Source organism: Lytechinus variegatus, chromosome 17 (assembly GCF_018143015.1).
Source record: "Lytechinus variegatus isolate NC3 chromosome 17, Lvar_3.0, whole genome shotgun sequence".
Lineage (NCBI taxonomy): Eukaryota > Metazoa > Echinodermata > Echinoidea > Temnopleuroida > Toxopneustidae > Lytechinus > Lytechinus variegatus.
In genome coordinates, this window is record NC_054756.1 from 16560377 (window position 1) to 16579125 (window position 18749).

Sequence of the window (18749 nt, forward strand, 5' to 3'; positions counted from 1 at the left end):
CATCATGTCAAGCAGGGGCCCAGTAGTTGTGTTTCTTTGGTACCTTCACAAAAGTGACAGTCATCAGCATCCTGTTTGTGGGCCTCAATGTACATGTAGCTTTCCATACCTTTATTGTTGTGTCTGTTCATGAACTTGAGGGTAAGGAAGGACTAGAGAAAATGGTGGTCTGGAAGCTGCTGTCAAAAGTAGCTTAACCTTTTGTCTAGGTACACCGTTGTGGTAAATGTTACATCAATGCTGAATCACCCTCTATTCTAAGCATCTCATTATGCTGAAGAAAAAAAATCTTATGATAAACCCAGCCCTTAGAATGTTTATTCTTGGAAATCAAGAGAAATTATTTTTGGACAAGCAGAAGTCACAATTTCCCATCTAAATATCTGAAATGGCCCTTGCAAAATAGCTGCATAAATTCATCACAATAAAGTACCAGGTTTATGACCCCCCAACAGTCTGGGTATATCAGTACTTTATCATTGTCCAGGTGGGTGTTTCATGATGCTTTTTGTAAGAATGACTTTACGTACCACTGATGGCCCTTCGTTGTTGTTCTGTGATAAATCCCTATGTAATCGACTTAACACCTAAGAACATGTTCCGGTCTAGACCAAAAGCTTCGGTCATTGTTATATTGGTTGTTTCGCTGAACTCCGTTGGCTCCACTCACCAATTACAGAGACCGAAGTTCCAACTCGATCTGTAGAGGGACTCACTGGCCATATGTTTATGTATTAAGTTCAGCTAAACAAGGGAAGTGGGGGTTGCGCAACAGCCGAAGTAAGTCACTGTTTTTTTTTTCCTTTTAAGTTTTTTTCCCCTTTTTGGTGCATTTCATGCCAAAATGGAATAATAATCTTTATTTGGTCCAGTTCTTTTTATATATTCTTATGAAATAAAGACAAAAATCGATGAGCCCGTTGGGGGATTTTGCATTTTTAACCCCCTAATAGCGGCTGCAAGATCGTGAGCTGTCTGTGTACGAGGACAAATTAAAAAAAGTTTAAAAACTCTTTGAAACAGACAGCTGCCAGCTGTCTAGTTCCGGTCATGCATGTAGTCCTGCATAACTTTACAAAAAGCTTTATAAAACACCCACCAGAGTTGTGTTTTATGTACACGTGTAAGGTCAGGGGATGGTGGCTGGGTGAAGATGTAAAGAAAGATGAGCAAACAAGACATGTGTCTTTGCGCTGTTACGCCATGGCCTCATTAATTTAACCTCATTCATTTATTACATCATATATGGATACAATTGTTGGTTTTGATAAAAGTTATTAATGTATTGCAGAGAAAGGGTAGTACCTGCTACAGTGATTATGTCATTTCATATTAATTAAATGGCATTATATAATTCTAATGTTTAAACAAAACAGTGGCTGTTCTTAATAAGCATTGGTGTACTTTTAGGATTAATCTAAGGACAGTCTATATACCACTCTGTGAAATAATAAAATCCGGTCTGATAACCTTTGTCGTTGCTCATAAATTTAATTTCAGTTATAATCATATCTGACCTCTAATGATGTAAAACATCAAATAAAAACTTGTCCAAATCTATAATAGACGGTCTATACCGGTAATGATAATTATACTCAAGTTTCATAATCTAATAACAAATGTGCAGTGAAATGCTCAGTGGTCATTGAATCTTTCTTAAACCATTATTTTTGTGAAAATTTAAATCTTTGATATGTTACCTTTTTTGTTATGGTCTGATGCTTCTTTAGAAATTGTCCTTACAAATTACAGTTAGATATTACTTAGAAAAGTTTGTGTACAAACAAATATATCCTGTTTTTTTCTCACTATTCCATTCTTGAGAAGTGGTCAATACATGTACATGTATGTCAAAGAGAAAAAAACCCCACATGACTCAGGATAATTCATTTTGTTGGGCATCCGATCAAAAAATATTCATGTGAAATTGCAATCCTAAGCATCGCAACTATATGTATACATTCAGCTAATATTTTGGGAAAATAACATGAGTACATTCACTTTTCATTGTTAGGGGATGTACATGTACAGTACTAAGGTAACACTGATTTCAGTATATTTTGGCAGTGACTGATGTTCAGTCATTTACATGTACCTGTATACCAGTACATATATGTACATGAACCTTCATATATCAGTGCAAGGTTTTCTGAGAAAATTTGGCACCTTTATGACAATTATTTCTGTATCCAATCATGTCCACATGGCCTCTATGGATCCACTTTTTGCTTGAATAATAAGTATTGTGCTATCAATACTTTTGTAAGTCTTTCAGTATATTTTGTACTAAAGAGAATTTGCATGTTGAGTGTTTGTTATTAATAGAATTTATTACCAGGCTTACCTGTAAAAATGTATTTTCCTCTCCAAGAAATCTGTTGGACCAAAATGCCTCTTAATTTTTATGATGATACACGTACTTAAAAATTGAAAAAGAAAAGATCAACCTTCATTTGAGCTTGCACTTTACTGATGAGAAATAAAAAACTTAAAAAGTTAGTCGATAAATGTAGAAGTGATCCTTGGTAGTGTTTCACAAAGATTTATGCATGACTCGATCTTATTAATCAGTAGGGGAAGGCGGGTAAGTTGAGCATAGGGGCAAGTTGAGCCACCACCCCAGGCCAATAATGAATGAGTCAGACATTTTGGTGGTGTCATGTATTGATGACCCATTACATAACCTTTATTCCCCACCACAATGTTTTCAACTTTGAAACAAAAAGTACCCTTTTTAGAAGGAAATATACAAATTTCAGCCAAAAAAGAATTAAGGATGTGAAATAGATCAGTGCTTTTTACCCACACACATCTTTAAATATAATAAAGAAATAAGAACAATAATTTTAGTCCAGGTATGGATTCTCATTCTTGTCAAAGTTATTTTGGATGCATAAGAAATGCGTGGATGTGAAAATATCGCATGAAGTTCAGACTGGGGTAATTTGAGCCAGCCAACATGGAGCAAGCTGAGCCATGGTAATTCTTATGGTAATGTATAGTAAGAAACAAACAAACCTAAAAAAAGCACTTGATATGCAGGCAGAAAGGAGCAAATTCACATGACATTTCTTTTACTTTTAGAGGATGTTAGCATTTATAGAGAATGAGCAAGTGAAAAGAATTTAAATAAAAAATTATGCTGGTTCTTCCCGCATACATTTTGTACATGGTTTTTTATGGCTCAACTTATCCCAGAAGGTGGCACAACTTACCCCACAGATTGGGCAAGTTGAGCCACTTTGTTTTTTTTTTCAAAGGTCACAATGACTTTCAATGTGGGAGTAAAAAGATTTCGGTGAAAATATTTTCCAAGAATAACGTAAAATACTTATTCTAACATGCAAAATGCAAAAAGTGTCACAACTTTAATACCCCACCTTCCCCTACGCAGTAGCGAGTACATGTACGCATCCTCGTGGCACGATCTGACCAATGCGGTCATGCTTTTTTTACTGCAGGCAACCAGGCATTTAAGTACTACTTTAAGTTAGGCACTGCTGACTTATGATGTTAAGCCGCACTTTTCTTCGCTGTACTTCTGAATTCATTATTACAATTTAATTGCCAAGTATCATTATTCTGAGCTTCATCCGATCCAGAGTATTTGAGAGTGGATTTATGAAAGGGGTGTCATTCCTATTGATTCATTCAAATTTTTTTCTTTGTCACTCTCATTTACATACATGCATACACTCATTTTCCTTGTGAGAGTCTATTTTGTATAATAAATGCACCATACATGTAGTTCCAGAAAAGATACAGATGTAGGCGACCCTTTTACACTTCTTAAAAGTTACTTTGCTCTAATGATTGTACGAAGTCAATTAATTTGGCAGTTTTTCAACGATATACCTTCTTAAAAATAATCTAGTATAATTGAACATTATTTTCATTATTTATTTTTTTACATGTATTTATCTATTAAACTATTTCATTTACTTATTTTTTTAATTTTATTTATTTATTTATCTATTTTATTTATTCATTTGATTATTTATGTATTCATTTACTTATTTATTCAAATATATATATATATATATATATTTTTTTTTTTTTGTGGGGGGATGTGGTCTCTGTTTGAGATGAATGTTCACAATGTAATTTATATCAGCTACATGTACAGTATTTTTATAATTTGGTCTGTTGAAATATTCATTAAGAACACTGTAGTATTGTACCTGTGTCTATTAAGTTTGGACTTTAAAATCTCGGACCTTCTCATTTCCATGCATGATGTACCTGCATATAAAATACAAATTTATTTTTAGCTTTTCTACGAAACTATAATCTGGTCTGCAGTCTTGCATGCTATCATATATTTGACCTAATGCCCATGTTCATGCACCCAAGCCTAGGTTCATTTTTGAAGATTAATTTTCTCTCAAATAATTATAGATTTCAAAGTATAGTCATTTGTGTAATGTATACATGTATGTAAATTGCATTGAATTGAAGTTCCAGATATTACATGTTCAAAATACATAATTTTAATAATTTCTGTAAGTTTTTAGGTACACTGTATCTGTATGAATAAACGCATTATGTCACATGCTAATGTGTTAATTATACATAATCCTGGATTCATTTTGGATGCATAATTTCACCTCAAAGAGTATGAATATTTAATAAATGGTTTTTATATTTCATGTTTATTCATAGAGAAGACTAGGTAGTTTTCATGAATTTAGGCATTTATGCTATACCTGTGCTCTCATAATAGAAAGCATATTTCCCAGTGTATCTTTGCGATCCATGAAATTTGGAGCATGTTCAACATTTTTCCACTCAACTGCCAACCTGTTTTATAACTGAACTCGAAACTGATAATGTGCAATTAGTTTGTGATGTAATACAGATGCAGATATCAGGTATTCGCAAATTATACATTGCCCTGGAAATATAATACAATACTTTATTCCGACTGTTCACCTGTTTCATAAAACATATAATGCACAGGTCTATGATTCTGTCATCTCATGTACAGTACTCACAGTGTTATGCAAAATAACCACTCGGTTCAAACACTGTGCTTTTCACATAAAAATACTGTACCATGGATTTTGTTGTGTTACTTGTGTAATACATTTTCAGTTTGTATTTTTCATTGATGAATTGGAAAGTTAAAGATAAACATGGATTGTATGTTTTCTTTTGTTTATTTCAGCAAGTTTCATTTGTTGATGAGCTGGAAAGTTTAGGATCTGATGGCGAGGGTGACTTTAAGATGGATTGCCCTGTGTCAGGTATTCTAAACATCTTTCTTATATTCATTTTATTCCAGATACATATAGATGTACATGTAACAATAAAAACAAATTTTGAAAGGAAACTTGACAACATATACAATGATAATAATATTCAACAGTTTTATATAGTGCTTGATACATTGTTTCTAAGCAATGCATATTACCCCTGCTTTATCATGGCTACCCTGATTAGGTGCTTGAGCGTACAAGGAATTCCTTCCTACCAGGTACCTAGTTATCACACCTGGGTGGAGAGTGGCAGATGTAGATAAACACCATGCTAAAGATGAGAGTGCTGTGGTGGAATATGAAACCCGGACCTTGTGGTTAAAAGTCTAGAGACTGATCCACTGTGCTACAAAACCTCTACAGGTGTTTTTTTAATACAAAATCTAATGACCTATGCCTAGGGATTATACCTAAATGAAATGATCATTTCTTTTAAAGGCTTTCTTCATATGTTGGCACTCTACCAATTTCATACAATCAAATTGAGATAAATAGCATGTACATGGCAGGAGTAAAAAAAAAATCATTTAAAGAAGGAAAGTGAGATGACATGCTTGTGGTATTCATCGGAAACCAATAAGAACACTTAACACTGTTATTTAAATCCTTACTAAAACTTGATATGCATCAACAATAAATTTTAGGCATGTCAAAATATTACCTTAAGCATAGAGTTTGCTCTAAGTTTTCCTGCATTGAACTTGTATATTATTTGTTCACTTTTTGATTTTGATCATAATGTTAGGTATGATTTTGGTGGTAGCATAACTAAGAACAGTACCTGTCACAAACTTACAAAAATGATTACAACTACACAACCTTCGCAATTGTCTCTTGTAACACTGAATTTGATAAGGGTTCAAATGTTCAAGCATGAACTATGCATGCTGACTAAACAATGCTTGACATTCTGATTTATTCAGTGCATTGATAGCACTGTCCAGGGGCTTGTTGCATAAAACTTACTTTGCAATCCAGGGGTATGAACTTCCATGAAATCCTTAACTTTGATTGGCCATTGATCATTCTGTCATGGTATGTACATGTGGCTACCATGCATTCAAAGGAAAGATTGATTGATTACCCACAATGATAGCATTTATGTAATAGGGCCCGGATGATCATTGTCCTCCAATGAAGCTTCATTAGATGTCCTTTGATTTGAGACTATTTTCAGCAAGTTCATAAAGTGCATAGAAATGACATTATGAGTCCTTGAGAAATCCATGTATTCTAACTAATAAAATGACCTGGATATTGAACTATTGGAGTGGTTAAATGTACTTTGTACTAGTTTCTTAATAAATCTTTATCACATGAAGCGAGGTAGAACTTTTTCCACATGCAGGACGATATGATTTTGGCAAAAATAATGAAAAAAGATCTCATTAAAGTTTGAGCAATCATCAGAGTACTGTCAGTGGGCTGTTTGACCACTCGGGGACCTCAAAATTAAACAGAAAACATATTGGGGACAGCTGTGAAATGGTTGTATTGATAGAATTGAGGCAATGATGACAAGTTGGCAAACTCAAATCGTTTGAAGACTGTCCCCTTTTTCTTGGAGAGAATTCTTTTTATGCTAAAATATTACTTGCTTTATATGTCATAACTCTAAAATATAGTTTTTCCTTTGCTGTCCTCTAAGTACATGTATTTAAATTTGGGACGTGAATTTAATAACTAGAGCCCACCAGCGATGAACTGTATTGTGCATGAATGTGCTATGGATTTGATAATTGGTTTGTGGTTATAAATAAAGCCATATGATACTGCTACTGCAAATAAAAAATTACAGTATGATGTGCATTTTTTACCAGGGTAGGTTTTTACCCAGGTCAGTATGTACTAGTATTTTAATACCAGGGTATACATGTATATTTAATACCAGGATCATATCAGATGATAATGTCTTGTACCGGTATGTGTATGTGTGTGCACAGTTAAGAAATTATATATCCAGGATATAGATTACATGGTATATTGGTTTTCTTACATAAATGTCTGTCCCAAATTTATGCGTTGTGGCCTAGTGCTTCTGACTCTCGCCTTTCAAACAGAGGGTCTTGGGGTCAAATCCTAGCCATGGCGTGTTTCCCTTCAAGAAATTTACCCACACTGCTGTACTCAACCAAGGTGAGGTAAATGGGTACCAGAATAAAGTAGTTCCTCAAAAAGCTGTGAGCACCAGAATCAGTAGACTAGCTAAGCCGGGATAATATAGGAGCGCCTTACGCACCTAGCAAGGTGGATACGTGTGCTATACAAATCCTATATTATTTTTTTTATTATTTATTTATCCTATCCCCTGTAATATCATACATGACACCTACCTATCAGGAATTGTAGTATTGAACATGTGTATCAGCCTCAGTGTCATACACAAGAAAATCCATGAAGATTCTTTATTCTTTATTTTGAAGCTTCTCCAATGTTTAAAGATACAAGGTACCTTTATCAAGCATTTTTTTCCTCACTTTCCTTGGAGCATGGCAATGACAATGAAATAATTCCACAATAACTGTTGACCTATTGACTTTGCTTAAAGCTATTCTAATTATCAATGTAAAATAATGTGTGAAAATTTTAAATTTTACAATATGATTTTTTTTCTTTCCTTTTCAATGAACTAACATTATTAGTCGAAATACTCTGTTATAAATGCAAAGTCATTTAATTGTGGTCTAGCTATTTTATGCATTGCCAGAAACTTACGTTCAAAATCAAAGCATAAGTCCTTTGATTAAAATCAAATTTGTAGTTGATTTGCATTTGATTTACAACTCAACTCTCTAGCAAACACCTATTACGCTTGATTTGAATGTCCAATTAGAAGGTTTTTGACAATATCTTTATTGAATGTTTTAATTTTTCATATGACATTGTATATGTCCAGGTCCGTCTAAGAGTATAAGGCCATCTGAATCAACTCTGAAAAAGAAGTATGCCAACCTGCTCTTAGATGACGAAGATGAGAACATCAATGAAGACATTGATGAGGATGTGAGTCTTGAGGACAATGCTCACCCTGAGGAAGAAGACAAGTCAAGAAGCAAGGATAAGAATGTAGGTCAACTGAACCACAGCTCAAAGCAAATTTCCATGCTGGAGCCCAGAATACTGTTTCAGGCTAATAATCTGATGGGTAAGTGATAAATTTGTTTTATAGAACTTCTGAAGCTTTTCTGCCTTTTTTTCCAAGCATTTTCTTGGTCCTTGCATAAAATAAGATTACCAGGGTTCCCAGTCCATCAGGGAAATTAAGGAAAATTGTTTTACTTTTTTTCCAGTCATGGAATTGATAAAAAATTCCTCAAATGAGGGAAAAATCAGGGAATTTTGCTCTGCTCAAAAGTCCAAAGCACGATAGTTAGCCAGACTCTGTTACATTTTGTTGCATATCAAAACAAAATCAATTGAATGACTGGTTATGGTGGTACTGAATTAGTTTCACATTATTGTTTTTTTTTATACTGAAAATGCATGTAATTCACTGCAACAAGTTAAAAAACATGTGAAACTGGGAAAGGGTTTAAATAATTATCTGTGAATTTTTTAAACTTCATCAGGGAAAAATCAGGGAAATTTGTTTTCTTGAAAAGATGGGAACCCTGGATTACCCTTTATCTCAAAACTGACAATCACCAGAAAGGTACTCTGTAAGTAGCCAAAATAATAATTTTTATCTTCAAACAAAGGGCAACATATTAACAGCAGGTAATGTAGAAGAGTGTCCCTTCTCTTCTATCATGTCAAAATTTGAAATTGTTGTTAACCAAAGGCAAGATAAAGAGGTTCTTTATTTTCCCTGTGGGACTTCTGAAAGTAAAACCAAGTCTGCACAGTATACATCAAATCAAGAAAATTCTTGATAAATTATGACTTGCTTTGTCACTTTAAAGCTTTAGGATCTGTTTTTTTAAATGTAATGAAAATTTTAAAGTTCATTTTTGGGTGACTTCCTGTGGGTTTGAAGTGGAGGATCACTTTACTTTTCTCAATCTTCTTACAGTCATTGTTTCGTGGTCTTTTCATAATAATATAAGAATAATATAAAAATAATCGAGCGTAGAAACTATTCCATAAAGGATATATTCTACTGCGCTTTATGAGACTCATAAAATGCATGTTATTAATTGAATGTGTTTGAGCTTTGATTTGAAGCTGTTTATAGATGGTACTATCCTAACTTTCAGGGGTAAGCTATTCCAGAGCTTGGGGGCTATACAAGCAAATGCTTGATCACTTAGCGTTACTTTTGTTTTGAAGGATGGAATCTGTAAAAGCAGAGGATCCGTTGAACTGCACAAATTGCGACCATGATTAGTGGTTTTGTAACTCACTAATTCCGTAATGTACTGTAGCCAGAAACTTGACCAAGAAGTATCATATTATTGTAATGTTCATTTTTTTTCACAGATGTAGGAGAGCAGAGTGAACATTCTGGTGAGGATGGCATCAGTGATCATTCTATCTCATCCTCCTGGGGTCATAACATGGACTTCCCTTCCATGCAAATGCCGGAGATGTTTGGTTTCATGAGAAACAGAATCAAACAAAAGTTGACGGTATGAAATCTCTCGAAGCCCTTCTCTTTCCTTGGTCTGACATTTGGAATGATAGCAATTGTAGTGATGAAGGTGATGGTGATGATGTTTGGTTTCATGAGAAATAGAATCAAGCAAAAGTTGACGGTGTGAAATCTCTCGAATTCCTTCTCTTTCCTTGGTCTGACATTTGGAATGCTAGCAGTGATGAAGGTGATGATATGGTGATGATTGTGACGGTGTTGGTAATGATAATGATGATAATGTCTTGGTCTAACATTTGTAAAGATTGCAACTGTAGTGATGAAGGTGATTATGATTGTGATAGTTGTGATATGGTGATGATTGTGATGGTGATGATGGTGATGATTGTGGTGGTGATTGTGATGATGATGATGCCTTGGGCTAACATTCATCATGATTGCAATTGTAGTGATGAAGGTGATGATGATGGTGATGAGGTGATGATTGTGATGGTGGTGATATGGTGAAGATTGTGATGGTGTTGGTGATGATGATTGTAATGATGATGTTGGCAATTGTGATGGTGTTGGTGATGGCGATGATAATGGTGATTTTGATGATTGTGGTGATGAAGATGATGATGGTGGTGGTGGGGACAGTGATGATGATAATGGTGATGTTGATGATTGTGATGATGATAATTATGATGATGATGGTGAATGATGATGATAATGTTGATGATGGCAATGGTCATGATGATGCTGAAGCTGATGCTACTGCTGCTGATGATGATGACGATAATAATGATGATGATAATAATGATGATGGTAATGATGATGATGATTACTGGTCATGAGATGAATGTTGTGTATCAGATAATAAGGATCCGCATCACTATTTGAGAAAAAAGCATATGATACACATTATTTTGCATAGACATAAAAATAATACCCACTCTTGTTTGAAAAAGTCCAAAAGTGTCCATCTGTTCCATAGGTATGTGTACCTAGTGTGTGTTATTTTTACTAATGCCTGTGATGATGCATGATATTTATACACTATTGTCCTCTACTTTATAGAATTTTTATTCTTGAAATTTATCAGGAGAAAAGGACCCAAACCCAAAAGTTCACAGAGACAGCTATTCAGTCCACCCAAAGGCAGATGAATAAACTATTTTTGGAACTCCACAATGCAAGGTAAATTAGACCACCTTCTTATTTACCTGTTTTGAGGTTCCCAACAGGCTATCTATGTATATGTAAACATTATTGTAATAATTGAAAATTTTTGCTACTGTGATAACGTGACCTCTTATTTTGTCATATGATTTGTACTCTACTTGTGCTTGTTATGAGATTTCAATGAATGAATTTTTTTATTAATACTAGTAATAGTAAATACTCTTTAAAATAGATTATGGGATAAATTGTATATGCAAACATCATCATCAGTATGAATTTGTGTTGTGACATTTTACATTCATGTCTGTTGAAATCTAAGTTTTCTATTAATTTATATAATCATATTTATTTAGGGGGATTTAGAGCAGTGACTTGTCAATTAGCCAGTAATAATGAAATTATCTTAATTATATATCTTCCCTGATTTTTTGTTGCTAGGCAAAATGTCTTTACATAGACTAACATTCTCCCAGCCACCTAAATACTTGTATATTGTTGCAGCGTCATATTTTGCTCAAAACCTTTCTATTTCACTCTTAACTCTTTATTTGCCTTGAGCACTCTGCACAAATAATTTATCGCTTTATAAGTTTTATTATTATTATTATTGTTATTATTTTTATTCATTATTATTATTGAATATTTATCCAATTTCTCTCTAAATCAGGCAAAGGGGCCAGAGTGACTTCCAACACAAACTTCTTACAGAGTTGGTCGGCATGGAGGGTAGTTTGGAGAAACTAGGCAAGATCCAAGCCCAGAATGAACACCTTCTCAAACAATACGCCAAGAAGTCCACACAGCATGTAGAAAGGCAGTAAGTAAATATTCGTTTCTGTTGAAATGTGACATAAAAATTGTAAATTGCCAATTGGTGTACACCCGCTCTGTCTACTTAAGACCATTCCACATGGTGTAACCCTGATCATTGTCAACCTGTTTGTCTAACCATTTGGTCCGATCATCATTTATACCATTTTAATTTGTCTAATTTCAAGTAAGGATATACCCCTTTGTCTAATATCCACTGGTGGGTGTTTCATAAAGCTGTTCGTAAGTTAAGAGCGACTTTAAGAGCAATTGGTTAACCTTTCTTACGAGCTTAACCATCGCCAATTAATATATCAATTATCACAAGAAAGGAACACCAGTCGTTCTTAAAGTCGCTCTTAACTTGCCAACAGCTTTATGAAACACCCACCTGCGGTCTGTTGCAGAAAGAGTTGCGTTTAAACACAAGTTAAAAAATTAATCGCAAGTCCCAAATGCGCGCTGTTGATTGGTTGAAAATCAAGTTGCGCATGATTTTTAGAGTTGCGATTGAGTGCAACTCTTTCTGCAACGATTAGATGAACTGTTCGTGAACCGAATTTTCAGTTTACAAAGGAGAAAAATAATAGGCAAAGTGGTAATTAGACCAAGTTGCCTTTAAGAGAATGAATGAGGCATAGACAATGTGAGTATTGGATCAAGGGTAGAGTGGAGCAAACAGGAATCAGACCAAATTGATAGTAGACCCAAGGCTCGACATTAGCGGTGGCCCGATGGCCCGGGGCCACCAAAAATTCATCTCGGGCAACCATTTTTGAAAAAATGTTAAGTTTTGGTGGCCCGAATCGGGCAACCACTAATTTTCAAAGTAGCGCAATTTTTCTCCCGATTTTGCATGTATTTATCAACTTTCTACAGTTCAAATAGCAAGCCATTCGTCATGCGCCTTTTTTGTTAATCTACACACAAATACACACACACACACAAAGATTGCATAGTCTTGACAGTACGTAGGCCTACCGCTAGCATACAGTAACTATTATTCAGCCGGCCGCGGCTGTCTGGCTGAGCTTTGTGTGCATGAAACCACTGCAGCTAGCTAGCTGTGCACGAGCAGACTATTCAGACTCAGGGAGCTGCGATACGAAATGTTACTGCTAAGAAATCTTCCCCAGAACTCTGAAAATCTACGACAAAGTCACATTTTACACCAATGAAATGCCCTTCTACAGTCCGTATTACTGAAACCTGATTATCTGCAAGAATTAAAAGGAGGAATTATGACCTCTCTTTTGACTCAAAAAGACCGATTTCCAAATGCATTAATACACATAAAACACATAGGTGAGTACTTCAGAGTCCCATATGTGCATTTGTATGTATGTTGATATTTGGTTTATTTCGAAGCTGTGTCTCTTCTAGCCAAAAATAAATAGGCAGCTTCTTTCTTTCTTGTTTACAAATGACTTCTTCAACCACTCTTAAGGAAGTAAATACTTTGGGAAGGGATTTCATTGATATGAAATGTGAATTTTTCCATCATTTTGTCAAATATAGGGAAGGAATTTTCTCACTGTTTTTTTTTGCCGTTTTCTCATTTTTTTCTGTCATTTTTTTTACAGTGATTAAACCATTTATACCCCTTCCCATTGAATATGCCCGATTAAAGAACATGTTTCTACTGAATAATAATAATTTTCCCCATTTTTTGATAATTTTGTCTTATTCATTTTTCTTACATTTTCTTTTGTTTTTTCTCAAATGTTTTTCTCCTGTTCTTTGTTTTTTCTCAAATGTTTTTTCCTGTTCTTTGTTTTTTCTTTCTTCATTTTTTAAAATTTTTGATTTCTTTTTTCAGTATACTATTCTAAAAATGATTTTTGTTTATTTCCCCCTTTTACACATTGTTCTAATTCTGCAGCATATTTTTCTGTGATTTTCTCCTGCTATAATATGCTGGAAAAGAGAAAATAAACTGGATTTGGGGCCTGCATAATCTAGGTTTTATGATAAAAAAGGAAGAAAGGAAAAATTGTTTTGTAAATCTGAGTATGCTATATGCACTATGTATTTACTTTACCATTATGAGTGTGTGTCGATACGGTGATTAAGAGTCCACAACCTGGGAACAATACAATTCTTTTATTCTCTTTCAATCATTTCATATTTACAATGATAGAACAATTTATATATTACCACAAAATAAGCAAAGTAAAATAACAGCAAGCACGATTTACATACAAGATGTACAAAGAATAGTGGTACGTCTTAGTGACTGCAGAATATTTCAATTTGTTTTATTCATTTTAAATTCATGTTTTTCTTTATATTTTTCGGGCCACCAAACTTTACTAATGGGCCACCAAAAAAAATTATTTGAAGGTTTTGGTGGCCCGAACGGGCCACCACCAAAAAAAGTTAATGTGGAGCCTTGGTAGACCAATAGGCCCGTATTCTGAACTCTGGTTTAAATTAAACCCAAGTTTAAAGTTGTGGTTTAACTATGGAGAGCCAATTGGGGCACAAATCACTAACAGTACCCATTAAATTTAGTAACTCTTATAACACCCAAATTGTTCATGATGTTCTGGGAATGATAACTGAAGTATTTTCTTCCTAATGAAAGCAAAAGGAAACAAAATAGTAATCTTAGCACAGAGTTAGACCGCGGTCTAAGTTTAACCTGACTTCAGAATACGGGCCAATGGGTTTAGCCCCTGTTTTTGTTAGACTATCTGAGAAGAAGATCACTTGCTTGTAGACCTAGTATATACAAACAATAAAAAAACTACCCTCTTATCATGCATTAAATGCATCAAATACCCCAAAAGCTCTCTTTTCCCAAGTGGCACATCTGAAACGTCCTTGCGATCTACTTATTCAACCATACTGGTATGCAACCATTAAAAATACTTTCTCTCCCACCACACTGCATGATCTACTTTTGTTTATTCATTGTCATAGCTGTCTAAAAGGTGTTTTTAGGTCAACCACAGATCAATTAAGTTCACACTTGCTATAAGGGAAAGACCAGCCCCTCCTCTCTCAATCAATATTCCTAGGTCATGGGAGTTCAGCTGAAGGTTTTATCCGTGTAAATGCCCCAATTTAACCTACCCTGTGGCAAGCCAGATACACTATTCATACATGCCTCTATTCATTTTTTTTTAGATATGTGTAGTCATGCATGTAAATCACTGCTCCTCTCTGCTTCCAAGTGGTAATTGTGTTCCTGTATTTGAAGAATTGTTGTATAGATGGTGTTTCAATTCAAACACTTCAATATGTTGTCCCTTTTGCAATGTTTTGATTTCAATCCTTCTTTAATCAGTTGCAGTCTTTCCTTTGAACTTGCCAGAATTATTATTTGCATAGTCCAATTATAATATAGATTATTAGTCTTGTATTGTATAGTGTTGTAAATTCCAAATCTTTATCATTAATGTGCACCTGTACATATGTTTACTTTGTAAATGGGATGAGTCTCACTCTTCAGACTTTTGTCATGCATCCATTTCTCACAATGAAACCAGAATTTAAACAAATAGTTGTGATTGATTAGATTAATCACAACTTACTGTATGATGTTGGCCAACCAAGCGGTAAATTGCCGATTTGTCTATTGCCAACTCGTCCACTCATCACATGGTGTACGTTTATTTAGTCTAATGGTATCCTGTCCATCATCATTTCGTCTATCAACCATGTGGTCCAATCATCAGTTGGTCTGATCACCAGTTCATCTATGGCCATTTCGTCTCATAGCTAGTTGGTCTAATACACATTTTCTTTTCATTTATTTGCCCTATTAACACTTAGTTTATTAACAATTAGACCAAATAGTACTAAATGGCTATTGGACAATCTTGTTATTAGATGAAATGGTGAGTGGAAGAAATGGCAATTAGACCATGGTGGATAGTGGACGAACTGATGGTAGACCAAATGATAGTAGATAAGTTGTTAATTAGACAAACTGGCATTTGACCAATTGAATGTAAACCATCCAATCAGGTGATCCAAGATTCTTTTCACATGACTAGTGACTTCACATCTACTGTAGATTTTAAGTCCGTATTCTGAAGTTTAGGCCCCTGTCTTACAAAGAATTACGATTGATCCGATTAAAATCAAGTATATGGAAATCCAACACTGTCATAATTTTTTAAGGGAATTTACACATTGTCCTTTGACAACAAAGAGATCGAAGCATACTGGATTGTCGAGAAAACATTGAATGTATGAATGTACACCATATATAGAAAATGTTTCGAACAAACAATGAAACATGTATTTTTAGATGTTGGAATTTGCTGGCTTTCCATAGTTGTGGTTGATTGGATCAATTGTAACTCTTTGTAAGATGGCCCAGGTTCAACATAGATCATGGTCTCGTTTGCTAATATGAGATTCTTTTAGGTCGTTTACATTGTTTATTATTTTGCTATTTCCCCATGTTTTTATGGTGCAGAAAATAATTTTAATTATTATTTCCTATAGTTATGAATGATTTGAGTGTCAGATGAGCTGATAAATTGAACTGACACTGCTTTGGATTTTTTCTTTTTGTCACAGTTGGCTATCCGTAGTTCTAAAGTTCAGAAGGTGTATTTCCAATTCGTCTCATGCCAATTTGTCCAATTGCCAACTCGTCTACTATCATTTAGTCTACCATCAGTTTGTCCACTCACCACATGGTCTACTTTTATTTAGTTTATTGCCATTCTGTTTAATAACCAGTTGGTCCAATAGCCATTTAGTCCATATACCATTTGGTATACTTTGACTAAGTGTTAAATTGTCACAAATGAATGAGAATTAAATGGATGTTAGACCAACTGGTTATGAGACGAAATGGTCATGGACAAAATGGTGATTAGAAGAAGTGATGATTGGACCGAATAGTTAATGGACCAGATGGTTGTCAGATGAAATGTTGATGGACGGAATGGCATTAGACTAAATGAAAGTAGACCATGTGGTCAGTGGACGAGTTGGCAGTAGACCAATTGGCAATTTACCATTCAGAAAAAGGGCCTCAGCATTTACTGAATATACCTACCTAATTGTTTAACATGTATGCTGCAAGGGAAAAAGTACATGGGACATTTGGCGAATTTGCCTCCAAATAGCCCATAGATCCCTGGAAAAGTCAGAAAACGCCCTTGAAATTCCTGTAGGATCTATGTAAATGTACTACAATGTATCAAAACAATTTGGCGTGTGGGCCTGAAATTAATAGCCACAGATTAAAACTTATCAATGTTGTTATTATCTATAAACTTTATTGTATTGATCTCCAATTATTTGCCTTGTCAGCTTGTCGAGAGTTGAAGAGTTGCATGCAGGCTTCTTGAGGAAAGGTGCCTCTCTAGGAGAGAATGTTGTAGAATCTCTTCAACATGTTATCAACAAGGAGATGAAGGCTATGCTCAAGAAAATGCTTCAAGATATGGTAAGATATAAAATAAATTTCAGAGCGTTAAGTCCATTAATACTGTATATTATGCTGTACAATTAGTGTTGAATAGTTATTTTTTAATGCTATTTTGTGGGAATCAAACTTGGCTTTTTGTATCACCACAGTTTTCTAATCATTTTCATGTCTTGTTGTGAACAATAATAACAAAATAAGGAAATAGATTTATGGAAATCTATTGAAGTTGAAGGCCATTTATATTTATTGTATGAAACAAACATGTAGGCACCAATATGTAATCTGACTATGAAACAGATGGTCATGGGTTTGAATTCCAGCCATGGCATAATTTCCTTTAGTAAGAAAAGTATCCGCATTGTGCTGCACTCCACCCAGTTGAGGTAAATGGGTACCTGGCAGGAATTTATCCCTCAGAGTGCAAACGCGCTGTCGAAGGCTGCAGGGCTAAATCCAGGGTAATAATATCCAATTGAGTGCATATAGGGAAGCATTTAGCAGAGATATGTGCTATATTAGCATATTGGTATTATTATGTGAACAATATGTTTCAAATTATTTTATTCCAAGTGAAATGATCACTTGCAAAATATTAAAAAAAGAAATGTGACAGCTAAAGCAAATTTATGGTTTAAACAGTGTTAATAATAAGATTTCTGCAAAAAATTAACATGAATGTACATGTACATTTGTTTACCAGTACCTTTCCATTTTTCTTTCTTTTTCCTTTTCATTCTAGCAACAAGAACAGATGAAGAAAACTATGCAGTCTCTTTTCCTAATGCGGTAATTGGCGACTGAAGGTCTGTTCTGTAATGATTCATTGAGCAGTCTTATATCTCTACTTGTGTATAAAAATTTAAGTATTTCCTTTTTAAAAATTGAAGTATTTCCTATCTTTACAAATAAGATATGAATTGATATAAACATGATTTTGTTAATGTACAGAGTGGGGGAAAAAGCAAGCTTGTTCCTAAACGTTTTTTTCGAAGCTTAAATTAATGCTGAACACTGAGTTGTTATTAGCTTTCAATGTAATCTGTATACCTGTAATCTAAACTTTTTCCTTATGATACTTGTTTTGATTGGAGTATTTGAATTTTGATTGAATTTCTTTGTATTTGTATTGAATGTCACTGTTCAGTTCAGAGACTGCTTTTAAAATGAAAAGAATATTGTACAGATAAAGCAAATATTGTCTGACATTATTGATATTTTCTTGGATTTAATTTTATATATTATTGATCAATATATTTAGTCATTAACTTAAAAAAATACATTATCACTTGGAACAAAATATATTTACAAAAATGAGACTGCATGCATCTATATGAAAACAAGTTTATATCTTTAATGTCATTTTGTGTCAAATGGTGTAAATACATGTGTAAATTAGTAAATTGTTTCTAGAACCTACATGTATGTAAATCTGCAATTTATAAATGAAAAATTTATTTACTATTCTATAGTTGAATTAAGCTACATTCATTTAAATCACTTCCATAAACTAAATTCAGGTTTGATAATTTTTGCTGAATTTGCAATGTATCTCTTATTTCATTTTCTATTTTTTTTGTTATAATTTCAG

The 18749-nt window shown here is 34.1% G+C and overlaps 1 protein-coding gene across 1 annotated transcript in view; it reads left to right on the forward strand.

Annotated features, from left to right (window-relative positions):
- Positions 1-18416, forward strand: part of LOC121431049 — a 54531-nt gene extending 36115 nt beyond the window's left edge. Inside the window, exons 25-31 of the mRNA XM_041628519.1 lie at positions 5168-5246; positions 8155-8403; positions 9678-9826; positions 10874-10968; positions 11621-11770; positions 17044-17179; positions 17901-18416. Coding sequence (XP_041484453.1) covers positions 5168-5246; positions 8155-8403; positions 9678-9826; positions 10874-10968; positions 11621-11770; positions 17044-17179; positions 17901-17951 — 909 coding nt within the window. The 3' untranslated portion in view covers positions 17952-18416. The remainder of the gene's footprint in view (positions 1-5167; positions 5247-8154; positions 8404-9677; positions 9827-10873; positions 10969-11620; positions 11771-17043; positions 17180-17900) is intronic.
- The last annotated feature ends 333 nt before the right edge of the window (positions 18417-18749 follow it).